At 44.6% G+C, this 17500-nt stretch overlaps 1 protein-coding gene across 5 annotated transcripts in view; it reads left to right on the plus strand.

The window, feature by feature from the left end:
• The window catches only part of caskin1 (CASK interacting protein 1), a 91497-nt gene that overhangs the window by 36531 nt on the left and 37466 nt on the right, over positions 1 to 17500 (plus strand). For all 5 annotated transcript variants that reach the window (XM_035530949.1, XM_035530953.1, XM_035530957.1 and 2 more), the window contains exon 2: positions 3461 to 3512. In XM_035530949.1, coding sequence (XP_035386842.1) covers positions 3461 to 3512 — 52 coding nt within the window. The remainder of the gene's footprint in view (positions 1 to 3460; positions 3513 to 17500) is intronic.

The raw sequence follows: 17500 nt of genomic DNA on the forward strand, positions 1-17500 counted from the left end.
CCATTGCCTCACTGGTCTCCTGACAATTGTGGTCCTGGAACTGCGGATTTGCCGAATCTGTCAGGGCTGGACAGCTCGCTGGGCTGCTGGGTCTCCATGGTCGCTACGGGCGCTTTGTTTTTTCCATGAGCGCTGTTTGCTTCTTTATGTGCTCCAAATTTCCAGTGTTGGCCTGGAAAAGATTGCCACCCACTGACCAGGAGACACTCTAACACACACACACACACACACACAGACACACGGTTCAGATGTGAGACTGAGCTGACGTCACAGGGTGATGTACTGGAGTGATTACTTCTGTTTGTTTTTGTTTTTATTTGAGGGTTATTTTGCGTTTTCTTTTCCAAAACACTGCAGAAGTGAAGACAGTCAGTAAACCCTCTGACATCATTAACTCTGAGAGGGGCTCCCGCCTTCCCCCCGGAGCAGTCTCCGCTACTGCCTCACAGATAATATGAAGTCCATCAGGATCCTCTAATGTGCGCTTCCATGCTGTTTTAGTTAGTCTAGTGAGATGGTTGGCTATACTGACCCATATTTCACTCCACTGTATTTGGTCTATAAGAGATGTAATGAGCAGATTCACAGGGCTCATCAGAACTCTACCAGTATCACTACCAGAATTCTGCAGCCCAGCAGCTACAGCACAACTTACGCAAAAACTCTGACAGACACAATGTGTAAATTGCCACCATGGTTAGTGTGAAATAAAGGACCCTATTGCATTGTAACCATGTTAACTGTGGTCATTTTATATCTGGCCATGTGCAGATATAACTTTAAATATATTTTATATACAATATATAACTTTACAAAGGTATATGTACATATCCAGCTAAGAAATTACAAGAGTTAGCATGGTTAGCATGTTTTAGGAAGCTGGGAGATCAAGAGGTTAAGGATAGGCTGCAATAGATCCCAGATGAACTCTGCTTCTAAGTGGCAGATGAACTCTGCTTCTGAGTGGAAGCTGAGCTCTGCTTCGTTGTGGCAGATGAACTCTGCTTCTGAGTGGCAAATGAATTCTGCTTCTATGTGGCAGCTGAGCTCTGCTTCTGACTGGCAGCTGAGCTCAGCTTCTGAGTGGGAGCTGAGCTCTGCTACTGAGTGGCAGATGGGCTCTGCTTCTGACTGGCAGCTGAACTCTGCTTCTGAGTCGCAGATGAGCTCTGCTTCTGAGTGGCAGCGGATTGCCACATTTTTAAGAGCCACAGGGTCAGTCATCAGCAACTCTGGAGCACAGGAATATTATGGAATACTCTGATCCCATTCCAATTTACAGTTCACATGTGTGGAGCTAAATATTGCTGTATCTGGCAAATCCCTCACAGCAGACATGCAGAAGCAGCTAATTCCAGCCAGATGAAGAATGCTTCCACGAGGGTCTGAATATTGGGATCTTTAATCCCTTGTGGTGGCAGGGCAGTTGCTTTGAGGGTGCAGTCTTGCCTGGTTGGAGTGATGCACTGCAGTCCAAGTTCCAAACATGCTCACAGGATTTTTGCATCACCCAGTTAATTGCGATAATTCTACCTGCTGTCTTGAGCTAGTCAAAAGAGCCCGACAATTGATGCTACGTCTGGGGCTTAGGACTTACATGTTTGAACCTGAACGGTGTACCTGTGATGTTGTGCAGCATCTGGTCTGACATTATTGAGGTACTTCCAGTTGAGGTTATTATGAGGTACTTCTGATTGAGGTTATTATGAGGTACTTCTGACTGAGGTTATTATTAGGTACGTCCGATTGAGGTTATTATGAGGTACTTCTGACTGAGGTTATTATGAGGTACGTCTGACTGAGGTTATTATGAGGTACGTCCGATTGAGGTTATTATGAGGTACTTCTGAATGAGGTTATTATGAGGTACTTCTGATTGAGGTTATTATGAGGTACTTCTGAATGAGGTTATTATGAGGTACTTCTGATTGAGGTTATTATGAGGTACTTCTGATTGAGGTTATTATGAGGTACGTCTGACTGAGGTTATTATGAGGTACGTCCGATTGAGGTTATTATGAGGTACTTCTGAATGAGGTTATTATGAGGTACTTCTGATTGAGGTTATTATGAGGTACTTCTGATTGAGCTTATTATGAGGTACTTCTGACTGAGGTTATTATGAGGTACTTCTGACAGGTTATTATGAGGTACTTCTGACTGAGGTTATTATGAGGTACTTCTGATTGAGGTCACTGTGCTCAATCACAGACTGTTTTATGAATACTAGTGGTCGTAGTGTCTCTGGAGTGACTGTAGTGAGAGCAGTGACACCGACTGACTGCCTTGCCTTCCCTGACATGTGGTGTCCTGCCCACCCACAGCTCCACCCCCTTTGGGAGAGACAGCACCGCACACTGGGACACTTTCCCATGCACAGGGCCAGTGAACTCTCAGTGTGTGACTGTATTGTAGATCTCCTATGCTGCCTTTGATGTATCTAAGTGTGTGCTTGAATGTGGTCAGCTGTGTGTGCGTGCGTGTGTGTGTGTGTGTGTGTGTGTGTGTGTGTGCGGGTCTGTGTGTGTGTGTGAGTGTGTGGGTCTGTGTGTGTGTGTGTGAGTGTGTGGGTCTGTGTGCGTGTGTGCGTGTCTGTGTGTGTGCGAGTGAGTGTGTGTGTGTGTGTGTGTGTGTGTGTGTGTGTGCGTGTGTGTGTGTGGGTCTGTGTGTGCGTGTGTGTGTGTGTGTGTGGGTCTGTGTGTGTGTGTGTGTGTGTGTGTGTGTGATTTATGAGAGGATCTGACAGGCCCCAACCATCTCACCCATCTTCCTGCTCTGGCTGCTAGTGCAGGGAACGACAGGTTCAGGACTGCAGGTTTAAGTTCTTTTCCTCCAAGAGGACAGGAGACAGATGTCAGTGAAACTAGAGACTGTGGGTTCAATTCCCAGAATGCACCTGTACTGATTATGTGTATAACTTGCTCTGGATATGAAGTTGCTCTGGATATGAGAAAATGCCAGATGCTAAGAAAACCATGGAACATGAGTCTGTCTCCTTGGGAAACTGTGCTTGACCAGTGCATGGCTCAGTATGGACTAGTTTAAATAAGATGTGTAGGAATTCCTGTGTGCACCCTGACAGCCTGGCCCACTCCTCCCTTGGGGACACCATGAGAATGGAGACTTGCTGTGTTTTCTCTCCCACTTCCTCCCAGCCTGAGACACACAGACTCACTCACTCACTCACACACACACACACACACACACACACTGTATTTTTGGCTATTCCTCCTGTTTCTTCCTGCCACTGCCCTTAACAGTAGCTGCTTTGGTCATCTGTAAAGAGCTTTCTCTTCATCTCCAGCAGATAGGCCAGTTTTTTTCATGGTAGCATTCAGTAGTGAAAGTGTTTATGGTATATGGTAGAGAAAGACCTCCTAAAGCTACAAAGGTTTCACATTTCTCTCTCTCTCATACACTCACTTTTTTTCTCACACACTCTCTCTTTCTCTCCTTTCAGAGTTGCTTGGTTCTGCCAAGAAGGTGAACGTCAATTTCCAAGACACGGATGGGTAAGTGAGACATAAAAGGTCTTTCAGCGTGATTATAAACATCGCTGAGGTTTCTGTCTGGCTGCCAGATATTTCTGGCCATGTTTTTGCAAGGCTGTCCCCTTGTATTCAGTGGCTGTGCTTCTGCAGGCTCGTCCCCTTGCATTTCTCCGCCTGCTCCACCATCTGTACTGCTACGTCACAGCTACTGTCAGCTGAAGCCCTGAGAGGGCAGTAGTTTGATGACGGTCTTCCCTCCTGATTAAATATTCATGAGGCTACCCTTTAACCAGGGTCATGAATGGTGGTTGGGGGTTCTGATGTCATTCTCCCCCCCGCCCCTCTCTCTGATGCTCTCTCCCCTCTCCTGTGCGTACGGAGAGAGTCAGAGAGCGGCTGTTTTGTCTTGCATTGCCGCATCACTGCAGGAGACGCTTCACCTTCATACACTTCACTTCCACTCACCAGTAACACCCAGATCTGAGTCTTTCTCAGACGAGTGCTGCCCTGCCAGTAGGGTTGGGTATTGTTCGGATTTTAGCAGTTCTAATTCCGATTATGATTCTGCTCATCGATTCCAGTTCTTATCGATTCCCAGTTTAGATTCCTATATGTTCAAAAAAGGTGTCAAACGTTTATGTATAAAGAATATCTTTATTTTTTAATCTTTGGGGTTCCTGAATTGTAGCATTTTCCCAAATCCATATTTGAAGCATTATCAACAGAGAGCATCAGTACTTTATGACAAACTCTCTCAATATATAGCCAATTTGTTCGGCCACCCCTGGTCCTGTTTGGGCTTTGTAGACAGTTTTTGATTCTACTACATTAGGTTTCATTTTACCCTCAGTCATACAGCACGCTGTCAATGTCAGGTAATGATCTTGAGCAATGTTTGTGCAACCGTCACTGGTCCACAAGTGATAGTTTTTTATTAACTATGGGTAGACATCTGGAGAAACTAACAAATTAATAAAGAAACAAAACACAGGCTAACTTTGCCTCAGAAGGGGAGACAAACAAAACGGAAACCAAGAATAAATCAAGAGGAACTAAAGCTACAAACACGAGCACAACAAGCAGACTAACAGAAGAACCACTCACAGGAGTAACAACAGGGAACACGACAAAGACCAGCAACTGGGCATACGAAACATGACAAAGACCAGCAACTGGGCATACTGTAACGTCTGTGATGGAAGCGAGAGGCAGGGTTGCGAAGCAATGCTCTTTATTCTCTATTGGACTTTCAACGATGGACGCACTTAACAAAAACAACAATCTTCCTTTAATGGGAACATGGAGACTTCTCTTAACTGAAGTGTCGTAGGACCACTAATGTGCAGCCCCGTCTCCTGGAATCTGTGGATTTAAATAAAGGGGAAAGCAGTTAGGGAATAGTTGAACCTAATCAGTATTCCGGAGACTATGAGCAGGGCAGGTAAGAGGTTTGATCCCTAGCAGGAGTGGGCATGTCCCTCCTGCTGGCCGGTCAACCAACCGTAACAGAATCCCTCTCTGAAGACCCCGCCAGCCTCCTGGTGCGCGGCTGGCCCGGCCGACGCAGAGAAGGCTTCTGAGGATGCGCCCTGTAGAAGGAGGCAGTGAGGTCAGGGTCCAATACTTAGGAGGCCGGTATCCTGCAGCGTTCCTCTGGTCCATACCCCTGCCAGTCTACAAGATACTGCAACTGCGCTCCTCTCCTTCTGGAATCGAGCAGAGTCCTCACCTTATATGCTGGTGCTCCCTCTATCTCTAGGGGAGGCGGCGGAGCACTCGAGGGGTTGTCCTCCTTCGAGAGGGGACCCTCCACCATTGGATTTAGGGCTGACATATGGAAGGCCCAAGAAGCCCGGCTGTATCCTGGCAGACCAACGTGGTAGGTGACCTCGTTAATCTGTCCGGTGATGGTGTATGGACCCTCATATTTTGCCGCTAGTTTCCCGCTGGATCCCACACGGCTGTCCTTAGTCGACACCCACACCTTCTGTCCTGGTTCGTAGTGAGGGGTCTCCCCACATCTCCTATCCGCCTTTTTCTTGTAGTCGGCAATGGTTATGCGCAATCTCCGATAAGCCATACCTGCTCACTGCGCCTACACCACGTCTCCACTGCTGGCTGTTTAGATGTGGGTGGATTCCACAGATAGAGTGGGGGTTGGAACCCTAGGACACATTGAAACGACATTAATCCTGTTGCTGCATTACGCAGTGAGTTCTGGGCATATTCCGCCCAGGGGAGGTAGGCATTCCAGGTCTCAGGATGCTTTTGGCAGTACAACCGTAGAAATTTACCCAGTTCTTGGTTGGCCCTCTTCACCTGACCATTGGTTGGCCCTCTCTACCTGAGGCCCCCTATCTGAGGCTATGTCCTCCGGTAGGCCGAATTGCCAAAAGAACTGGCGGAAGAGCTGCTCAGCTGTCTCCCAAGCAGTAGGTAGACCTTTAAGAGGAAGGAATCTTACCATTTTAGAGAACCCATCCACAATGACCAAGATCACCATGTTGCCCTCAGCAACTGGTAGATCGGTGACGAAATCAACCGCTAAGTGAGACCAGGGTCGTAGAGGTGTGGGTAATGGAAACAGCTTACCTGCAGGAGGCGTGCGAGGAGTTTTGCTGTGGGCACACTCAGCACAAAACACCACGTACCTGATGACCTCTTTGTTCATGGCAGGCCACCAATAGTGAGCACTCAGTAGCTGCACCGTGCGGGAAGATTCGGGGTGGCCTGTCCCCACGGAGGTGTGCGCCCACGTGATAAGGGCTCAACGGTGACGGAGCGGCACAAAGAGACGGTTTGGTGGGCAGTGCAGGTGTGGGTTCGCTGCCTCTATCTCCCGGTCTAGGTTCCATCTTAGTGTGGCCAGGAAACGGGTAGGTGAAAGAACCGGCTCTAGGCTGGTTGGCTGGGCCTCTGCATGGTGTTGCCGGGAGAGTGCATCTGCCCTCCCGTTTTTCACTCCTGGTCTATAGGTAACACGAAAATGAAACCTTGTAAAGAATAGCAACCAACGGGCTTGCCGGAAATTAAGACTCTTTGCAGTTCGGAGATATTCCAAATTCTTATGGTCTATAATGACCAGAAGGCGGTGTCACACTCCTTCCAACCAGTGCCTCCACTCCTCAAATGCTAATTTCATCACGAGGAATTCGCGATCCCCCACGCCATAATTCCTCTCTGCTGGGCTTAGTTTTTTTGAGAAGTAGGCAATAGGCTTTATCTGTCCTACTTGTCCTTTGTGTTGGGACAACACCACGACTACGCCCACGTCTGATGAGTCGACCTCCACCACAAACGGCTTCTCTGCATCTGGTTGCTACAATACAGGAACGGTGGAGAAGGCAACTTTTAGTTCTGTGAAGGACCTCTTCGCCTCGGAATTCCATCTAATCCTCTTGGACATTCCGCAGAGTAGGTCAGTGAGAGGTCTAGCCAAGGTACTAAGGGACTTAATGAATCTACAATTGAAATTAGCGAACCCCAGGAGATGTTGTAGTTCCCTGCGAGTTTGTGGTCTAGGCCAGCTCGTTACTGCCTCCACCTTGCATGGTTGCATACGTACGCTGCCTTTGCAGATAAAGAAGCTCACCGCTTTATGATGAAACTCACACTTCACTAGTTTGCAGTAGAGGTGGTTCTGTAGGAGGGTGCAGAGGACAGTCCGTACGTCATGCACATGTTGGTCCAGGGAGGAGGAATAGATCAGGATGTCGTCGATATATGCGACGACAGATCTACCCAAGAACTCTCGCAGCACTTCATTGATGTAGGCAGGACTACATTGGTGTGAAAAAGTGTTTGCCCCCTTCCTGATATCTTTTTTTTTTGCATGTTTGTCACACTTAAATGTTTCAGATCATCAAACAAATTTAAATATTAGACAAAGATAACACAAGTAAACACAAAGTGCAGTTTTTAAATGGTTTTAATTATTAAGGGGAAAAAAAATCCAAACCTACATGGCCCTGTGTGAAAAGGTGATTGCCCCCTAAACTTAATAACTGGTTGGGCCACACTTAGCAGCAACAACTGCAATCAAGCGTTTGTGATAACTGACAGTAAGTCTTTTACAGTGCTGTAGAGGAATTTTGGCCCACTCATCTTTGCAGAATTGTTGTAATTCGGCCACATTGGAGGGTTTTCAAGCATGAACCTCCTTTTTAAGCCACAGCATATTAATCGGATTCAGGTCAGGACTTTGACTAGGCCACTCCAAAGTCTTCATTTGGTTTTTCTTAAGCCATTCAGAGGTGGACTTGCTGGTGTGTTTTGGATCATTGTCCTGCTGCAGAACCCATGTGTGTTTCAACTTGAGGTGATGCACAGATGGCCAGACATTCTCCTTCAGGATTTTTTGGTAGACAGCAGAATTTATGGTTTCATTTACCACAGCAAGTCTTTCAGGTCCTGAAGCAGCAAAACAGCCCCAGACCATCACACTACCACCACCACCATATTTTACTGTTGGTATGATGTTCCTTTTCTGAAATACTCTGGCAAAACTGAGACCAGACTTTATGTTCTTTTTGCTCAGCAGTGGTTTTTGTCTTGGAACTCTGCCATGCAGGCCATTTTTGCCCAGTCTCTTTCTTATGGTGGAGTCATGAACTCTGACCTTAACTGAGGCAAGTGAGGCCTGCAGTTCTTTGGATGTTGTTGTGGGGTCTATTGTGATCTCTTGGATGATTCGGCACTGCACTCTTGGGCTAATTTTGGTTGGACGGGCACTCCTGGGAAGGTTCACCACTTTTCCATGTTTTCGCCATTTGTGAATAATGGTTCTCACTGAGGTTCGCTGGAGTCCCAAAGCTTTAGAAATGGCTTTATAACCTTTTCCAGACTGATAGATCTCAATTACCTTTTATCTCATTTGTTCCTGAATTTCTTTGGATCACAGCTTTTGAGGATCTTGTGGTCTACTTCACTTTGTCAGGCAGGTCCTATTTAAGTGATTTCTTGATTGAGAACAGGTGTGGCAGTAATCAGGCCTGGGTGTGGCTAGAGAAATTGAGCTCAGCTTTCCAAAGGTTTGATAAACCACAGTTAATTTATGCTTTAACGGGGGGCAGGCAATCACTTTTTCACACAGGGCCATGTAGGTTTGGATTTGTTATCTTTGTCTAATATTTAAATTTGTTTGATGATCTGAAACATTTCATTGTGACAAACATGCAAAAAAAAAAAAGATATCAGGAAGGGGGCAAACACCTTTTCACACCACCGTAGATACTCATAATGTCCAGAGGACGTACTAAAAGCGGTTTTCCATTCAACACCCTCCCTGATCCTTATGAGGTTATACACACTGCGTAGGTCTAACTTAGTGAACAACTGGGCTCCCCTTAGCTGCTCAAGCGCTGATGGGACTAGGGGGAGTGGGTATAGGTACTGTACCAACAGCTCATTGAGCCCCCTATAGGGCTTAACCCGCCGTCTTTTTTCTTCACGAAAAAGGCACTCGCGGATGCCGGACATGTAGAGGGTCAAATGTAACCTTGTCGTAGAGCCTCCTTGATGTACTGCCCCATCGTCCGTTCTTCCTGCTGGGAGAGAGGGTAAACCCTACACCTGGGTGGAACAGCACCTTCATTAAGGGTGATGGCACGTGTCCAGGAGTGGGCGTGTCCCTCCTGCTAGCCGGTTGACCAACCGTGACACATATGAAACACACAGCAAAGACAAGCAACCGGGCGTACGAAATACATGACAAAGACCAGCAACCAGGAATACGAAACCCAGGACTTAAATACAGAGACTACTGAACATGACTAGGAACAGGTGAAAACAATCAAGGGTGGAGAACTAAACGGGGAGGCGGAAACAAAACAAAAACATAAGAAAGAAGCAGCTGGACAGGTGTCACAACTCTCTGTACACGTAATACTTTACAAGTAAACTAATACTGGTAATACTGGCAAACTCACGGCAACTTAAAAAAATACTTTCTCTACCTAAATGATGGTGACTTGGAACCTGAGAAAGGATACAGCTATCACTGTTCTGTGACACCTCTTTCCCTGGTTGGCTAGCCAGGTGTTAGTGTTGTCTGTGGAGCTGGCTAATGTGGCACTGGGGAAGTCAGACATCTGGTTTTAGGCCAGACAGTCCAGTTTTTCAGCCCCCTGTCCTGCGTCTGGCAAAACGCCTGGACAGACACCTACTTGTCATTCTTCTGTGGTGAACTGGTACTTGCGCTATTGATCAGTATTATTGTAGTGTGTCGCTGGGTCACATAAATGTCAAAGCAAATGCCTTGTACTTCACTAGTTTAACACATCGCTTGTAACTCACCTACCAGCTAACCTCAGAAAGTCTGCGCTTTAAATACTAGCCAGTTGGGATGTGTGCAGTGTTCTCCTTTTAGGAGTTATAAAACACTGTACACTGCTAAAGCTCAGTAGACATGTGTACATAGAAATGAAATTGCGTTTGTAATAAACGGAAGTGAAATGTTTCTTCTTTTTTTTATTGGTGCCCAGTGGTTGGAATTTTGAAACCCTATCTGCCACATATTTGTTGTAGTAAAGATTTGCTGTAAAGAAACAAATAAATAACCAAGCAAAAAAAAAAACAAAAACGCAAAGCCCGATTGTGGTATAATCTGAGTACACCAGAATTGGAAACTCAGGAAACTCAGGTTGGAGACACCAACAATAACAGTGGGGGACACACAGTGAGAACAATAACTGTACTAAAGGAAGATTAAAGATCTTAATGGATCTTTATGGGAGCAATAGGTCATTTTTACCAGCAAAAAGTAGCAAACAGTTTTTATGAAATTGATTATTTTTTGTTGCATTTTTTCTACAAGCTCACATGATTAAAAATCTAATTGCTTTGTAGTATTCAACTGAACTAGTTTATGCTCTATAGAGTGGATCTCCCAAAGGAGACGGTTATGTTTAATTTAGTCTAGAATCTCTGAAACATCCAGACCACTCAGTGTGCGTGTAATGGCATTGGACAGATTCCTTATTGTTCCTTTACTACGCAGTGTGAGTGTTCCCTAGCTGGATGCACAGCTGCCAGCCTCTCTACAGCTGTGAGCTGCTCTGTATTTTAGTCCTCACTAACTTCACCCACCAGTAACAGACAACTAGCTGAAGGTTTGTGCATAGCTGTTGTGTTTCTGAATGCTAACGCGCACTGAGGTTGCTCGTGAAGGTTGAGAAGATGTCATTAAGAGCAGGATGCTTTAACTGCGATGCTCAAGCAACAATTCCCATCCTGACTGCTGCAGATCTGTGGTACAGGGGGACACGGCAAAAATGGGAAGCCCGGCGCACAGGTCTGGCTCCTGGAGCAGTGATCTTCAGGGGGATGAGGTGCGGTGCTCTTCACTGTGCTCACACCTGCTGTGTGTGAGGTTTGGTGGTGCAGAGAGGCCGGGTTCTGCCCGTAAGTCTGCAGTGGATCGGAGGGGGTGGTGCCCTGTCACATGGCCCCGCCCCCGGGGCCAGAAGCCCCGCCCCAAGTGACAGAGCCAACTTCTACCTAATAGAGCATAGTTTGTCCAAGAAACTGGACAGAGACACAGTGTGTGTTGGTTTGATTCTGTCCTCTAGCTGTGATTCCAATATGGGTCACTCAATATAGACATAAATATCCTCAGATTAAAGCTGACATTTTGCAGTGTAGTGCAATAGTCAATGTTTCATTTCAAACACAGTGTGGTGGAGTACTGGGTCGCAAAAGCAAAAATTGTTTTACTGGCCCACTTATGGACAGGAGTAGAGCTCAGTGCACATATCTCTTCCCTGTGACATCTCTCTCTCTCTCTCTTTCACACACACACACACACACACACACACAAAACTAGGACTCAACCTGCCTTCAGTGAAGAGTTCCACAGATCAAAGTCTGACCTGTCTCTGTGTTCTTTGCTTGCATTCAGACGGTCTGTGAATTGCCTGTGAAAAAAACAATAATAAGACGCAGTCACTGCACCTCCAATAAGTGCACAGAACAATCGCAGCATTCTTCCTCAAAGCTGTGAGACAGGAACGGACAGAAACAGGAGTCACTGTAAACCAGACGTGCTCTGGCTGCAGTCTCAGCACAGTGTGTGCATATTTACACATGCCAGAGGGGCAGGGCTAGGTTTCTCGTTTGAATTAGCCAGAGAGGTTCTAGATTGGATGCACCTTACATTCATTCTGCTAGTGTGGGGGTGGGTTATCCTCATGGCCTTCCACCCTTTCCCACCAATTATACATTGTCTCTTTGATATCTTTGATCATCTGCTTGCTGTTAATGTTTGTTACCTGTGTGGGCTCTTTACAAGGTGGAAAGCAAGTTTCGTCCCTCTTTTCTTCTATGTGAAGAAGGTCAAAATATGCATATAGTCCACAAACGAACACAAAGTAAAATCCACAAAAGTATGTAGGGTCACAAAGGATGCAAACCAAATTAGCATAACATTTGTACCTTTTACATTTAAGTTTTACATGCAAGTTCTACTTTCTTAATTATAATTTATCATATTCTTTAGGCCCAATGACCTAGAATTGGAAGCCAGTGTTTAGCCACTGCTTAATGTAGCCCTAGTAGCAAGGTGTTTGCTAATGTTAAATGAAGGTCTACCCTGACCAGTGGTCTGTGTGAGTTGTTAGCAAATTAGGTAGCTAACATTAAAAAGCTAAACCCCTGGTATATTTCCATTTTATCTGTAAGTCAAGGTAATTGATTGATTTGTCTGAAGTCATTAGGCTTGGTAGAGAGTTGCATTTATCTTAATGTGAAGTTGAGTCATCATGTGCTCATGCTCAGCTAAATGGTGGTTTAGTCTGGAGATCAATGAGATCTGACACCATGGTTTTTCTCTGATAGCCTAGAGATGTGATCCACATTTATTTGTGGAAGGAGCAGTTACTCTGAGAAGCTATATATGCAGTTGGGCATTTTGTTTGTATATTTGTGAACAACATCAATACCGTGTTACCTCCAAAACCCCTCCCCTTTCTGCTCACAGATGTAAATAAACTGCCCGGCACTGGTGTACATGCACGCACACCTGTGCTGGTCTGGAGGGTGAGAGGGCAGCAGGAAGCAGCAGTCCTGATAGCCAGTCTACCTCCGGTCAGGAACGGCTCTTTCATGAGCTTGTGCTGGGGAAAGCCTGGCGCACCAGAGAATCTACACACACATACACACACGCACAGAATCCCACACTGCTGTGTGAACGTGAGAAAGCTTCGGGAAGACGCGCTTTATCTGAAATGAGCTGAGAGTCCGGAAATGAGTCCTGGAGCACGGCCATCTGCTGGGAGTCTATCATCTGTCTTTATCTCTGATGTTGAACCCCGTACGCACACACGCGCCGTACCCTGGGATCCGTGTGCTGTCTTCACTGCTCCGATTGGCCGTGGATTTGTACGAATGGTGTTTCTGCTTTTGTTTCTCCAGTGGCGCTCCAGTACATGCACTGGACACTGAAAACGCCGATAAAACCCTTCGATGAAGAACCTTTAGGGTAGAGTTGTGATGTGGCAAAATTCAGCATTGACAAACACGTACCGAGACATCTCCTCCTGTAAACATGCCAGATTTAGAAGACTGTTGCATATGGCAATACTGAATGATGTGCAGTACTGGTAAGCAGTGACCCGCTATGAGGTCACAGAGGTCTAGACCTTGGTATTTTTTTTTGGCCCTAAAGTGAAAATTGAAGATAAACACAACTGGGGGGAATCAACGGTTGAGAGCTACTCCTTGGAGATGCGTGCAGGCTTCCTTCAGTTCAGACGTGTTGTTTAACGTGCGGCGTGCGAGAGAGCGCGTCTGCCGTCCCTTGCATCGTCTGCAGTTCCACTGACAGCGGCTGTAATTTACGCACGTTGGCAGCAGCACTGCACCAGGTGGCTTGTGTGTGAACCGGCAGGCAGCATACCGTCCAGCAAGACGAAGCAACGCTCGTTACTTTATTGTCTGTAGTAAGTGTTCAAGACAGTGACCAGCAGCATGGCATCTGGAGTAAAGGCAACTGTAAAGAACACGATAAGTATGAATACTCTGGCTCATGATGAAGACTATGCTTTTTCTTTCATATTAATATGTTTGCGAACGTTTCACACAACATCACTGATTAAACAGGTTATGTAGGTGTCAATAATAGTAAACGTATGAAACTTTTCAGAGACAAATTAATGGAAATGAATCTAAATGTATAATGATGGTGGCTTGTGATGGTGTTACTCTCAAGATTTTTCTTTGATTTTTGTAACTGGATAAGATTTGCATTTACATTTATGGCATTTATCTGATGCTTTTATCCAAAGCAAATTAGAATTATGTCTGAATATAACTTGAGCAATTGAGGATTAAGGGCCTTGTTCAGGGGCCCAAGAGTGTTAACTTGGCAGTGGCGGAACTTGAACTGGCAGTCAATAGTCAAACACCTTAACACACAAACAACACACAAACAAAAATAAGAATTCATAAATGGTAATAACCATAACACACACACAGAGAGACACACACACACACACACACACACACACACACACACACACACACACACATTCATATATGTTCAGAAAGTTCCATTTCTTTGGAATCTCTGTGTACTTTACTACAATTTTGAATATCTCTATATACATACACACACACACACACACACACACACACACACACACACACACACACACACACACATATATATATATATATATATATATATATATATATATATACACACAAACTTAATCCATTTTTTGGTTTTAAATAATGTTCTTATGCTTTATTATTCCCATGCTAATATGAAAGCTTCACACCTACTTTACAGTAAACTATCAACAAACTATTAATAGGCCTAATCTAATTTAAAAGGTTTAGCTATACCACTTTGGATATACGTGTAATTATGTGTCATTGTGACTAAACCTAGCCCACTGTACCTCTCTATTTTTCAAAACCGAACTACGGCCTTGCTTGTAGAGTGTTTCAGTTTTAATTCATCGCCACTCGTCAATGACTGCATATGAAGTAGTGATTTTTAAAATGTCTGAAATTAACAGGTTTATTATGACTGAGTCATCAAGGCCCCTGCACTGTGTGCTCTCACTGGCTACTGCTACTGTAAGCAATTCTCTCAGATTTCCTCAGAGTATGAAATACTCTGATCATTATACTGCAGTATGAAACAGTCATGCATATTCGAGAGGTAACTGCTCTAGGACTACATGGGAATCCCAGACTCCTCTAAAATGTCACATAAAAGTTTATCAATTACATGTGGAATACTGAATTTACATTACTTAATTCTCTTATTCCAAATCAATAATATGAAAAGTGTTCAGTTTTACTGCAGGTTGTTTTTGTTTTGTTTTTTCATACTTTTTTCTCATAGAAGCCTGTCAGAGCGCAGTCTGTGCATCACTATGGTTCAACAACATTTCATAATATGATTGGTTTTCAGTGAAGCAAAGCTGAATGTTTACTGGACAGTAAAATTACGTCATTTAAAAACGTCACTTTGGGTGATGGCCAGATATGTGGCTGTGGATAATGAGAGATTTTTGCATAGAAAAAAGCATCTGCATGTTTATTGGACAGTAGGATTGATTTTGTGCTACACAGATGCCAGGCCGTTGTATATGATTGGAGGAGCTGTCAGAGGGCCTGATTTAACATAACTGACAGCATTTCTTACATTTTTACGCCAGCATTGGAAGAGTTCAGGCTCAGTCTATGCAGAATGTTTGCAGGTGAAGTCACTGAGACAAACTTCTGCTCCTTTTTTGTTACATTTCCATTTTATGCATTTAGCAGATGCTCTTGTCCAGAGCAACTTACAAAAGTGCTTTGTCATCTAACACAGAGGATGTACTGAGAGAATGTCAACTGTGTTGTTGGTTATACTATTTGTATTTGTACATTCTAAATAAAATTGTAAACATACAGTTCTTGGGTTTATTACATGCTTTTGTCTCTCTTTAGTAAAGGTCATTTTAAGGTCATAGAGGGAACATCTAGCTAGCTAGCAGGAGCCAAATGGCAGATGTTGCTAATGTTGTCGGCCTGATTTTGCCGAAGTCCTTTGATGGCCTTTCTTACAAGGAGAGATTCAGAAGTACCAAGGCAGATCAGCGCCCGACATTCACTTCAAAAGACAGGGAGCAAAAAACAATCATCGGTATGACAAAGAGAGAACTGGGAGAACTGGGAGAACTGGGAGTGCTTTGACCAATTGTTGGCCATTGTGTCGTGAAATCATTTCAGGGATGTATTGTTTGGTCAAAATTCCCCCTTTGTAATTCTCCTTGTTTCAGTAGGGTGAGATGCCCACTCTGTGGTTTATGTTTTAAATGAACACATGCAGGGCTACAATTAAAAGAAAAACACGTGGTGTATGGAATGGAATTCAGGCAAACCTGATGAGAACATAGTAGAGGAGGAGACAGTCAATGCTGCCCCAGACCTCATCAGGGCACTGGAGGATTCTGAGTTTGCGTTTGTGTTGAGTACATATGAACAAGTCTTCTCAGAAACTGATGTGATCTTTGGCATGGGAGAGTAGAGAGCTATGGATGTTCTCTGTGGATGTTCTCCGCTGCAAACATAGACTCTTGTTTTTTAAAAAGAGAAGAGGTCTGAGAAGGCTTTCAGATCTGGGTGTGCAAAAGAGCAAAGCTCATATCAGATCCTCAAAATGAACCTAGGCAAACGCTGGGTGGCTTCATAGTGCTTTTAAAGTTGGATAAAACAAGGAATCAGCTATATAAGCGGAAGTCTTTAGCTGCAACAAAGTCCCAGCGCTAATTTCTTTTCGGTCAATGCAAATGCCCAAGGATTGAGTTCCTAAAGGGAACACAAATTTGAAGGGCAGATGAATTTCATGCAACATCATGTGTGCATTCTTGTCCACAGCACTTTTCAAAGCAAAGTTACGGACCTGTGTTTGAGCAGCCTTGCTGTGGTGGCCATTCAGAGGAAACTGGTCAAGTCTGGAAAAGCCCTGTTGGTAGAACAGGGTAATAGACCAGTAATAAGTGACTCATTTTACCACGTAGGCATGAAGTGTGTCCCTTATTTCAATGACCAACCAGTCACCACTGACATATTCCGATAGGGACAGGATTGGGGGGCGGGGCTAAGCCCACCCTAGGATGTTGTTGAATTGCCACAAAGCTGAAACTGTAGCTACATTCTTGCTCCTCCAGCACGGACACTTCTGCACCCCCCCAAACGGCCCAAGATCTTGGTGTAATTTTAAAACTCTGCAGCGCTCATTTGTAGCATCGTGGTACAATACACGGGAATTGCTGGAATATTCTTAGGAAAAAGATGTTTGGGTTCTGTATTCCATGCCTATATTTCTTTGGATATTAAACATACATAGTCACTGAGCTGTTCATGGGTTGATTCCTGTCTGTGATTTGTGTGATCTCTCACACACTCAGTGCAGCTTAATTTGGTGCTATTACTGAAATAACGTCATTTAAAATGCCAATCACATTAATTTGATCGCTATTAACAGCAACCTTCTTCAGACTGTAGAACACAGAAGGCAGGCCAACAGACGGTAAAGCGATGGTGCATGTACCAAATGTTTCATGTTCTTTATTGTGTCACTAGTGTACACGCTAACTGATATCATTTACTGTTCCTGAGGGATGAGTCTTATACTCCATTGTTTTTCTCCCGCTATGATTAAAGCACTGATCCCTCATCTAAAAAAAGCCACTCTAAAAACATTAGAGGGTGAGATAGTGGAGTGTGTGCAAATTGGTTTTTAAACACTGTGTGTTTGATGGCGAGATTAAATATGTGTGAGCCGGTGGAGCTGACCTGGAAAAATCTGCAGCTAGTGGGCCTAAGCAGGTTTATGCTGCGAGGAGCCAATTTAGCAATTTGAAGCTTTTCTGATCTCAGGAATTTTAGTGTGTGTTTTATTAAAGATGAGTGGAGTATAGCTCGCTGTCAGAGTGATAGTGCTGCAGAGATCATCTGGGCCATCTGGAAGCTAATAAGACTCTTGACTGACATGCTGATCTAGATAACTGTAT

This window comes from Electrophorus electricus, chromosome 1 (genome assembly GCF_013358815.1).
Source record: "Electrophorus electricus isolate fEleEle1 chromosome 1, fEleEle1.pri, whole genome shotgun sequence".
Taxonomy (NCBI): Eukaryota; Metazoa; Chordata; class Actinopteri; order Gymnotiformes; family Gymnotidae; genus Electrophorus; species Electrophorus electricus.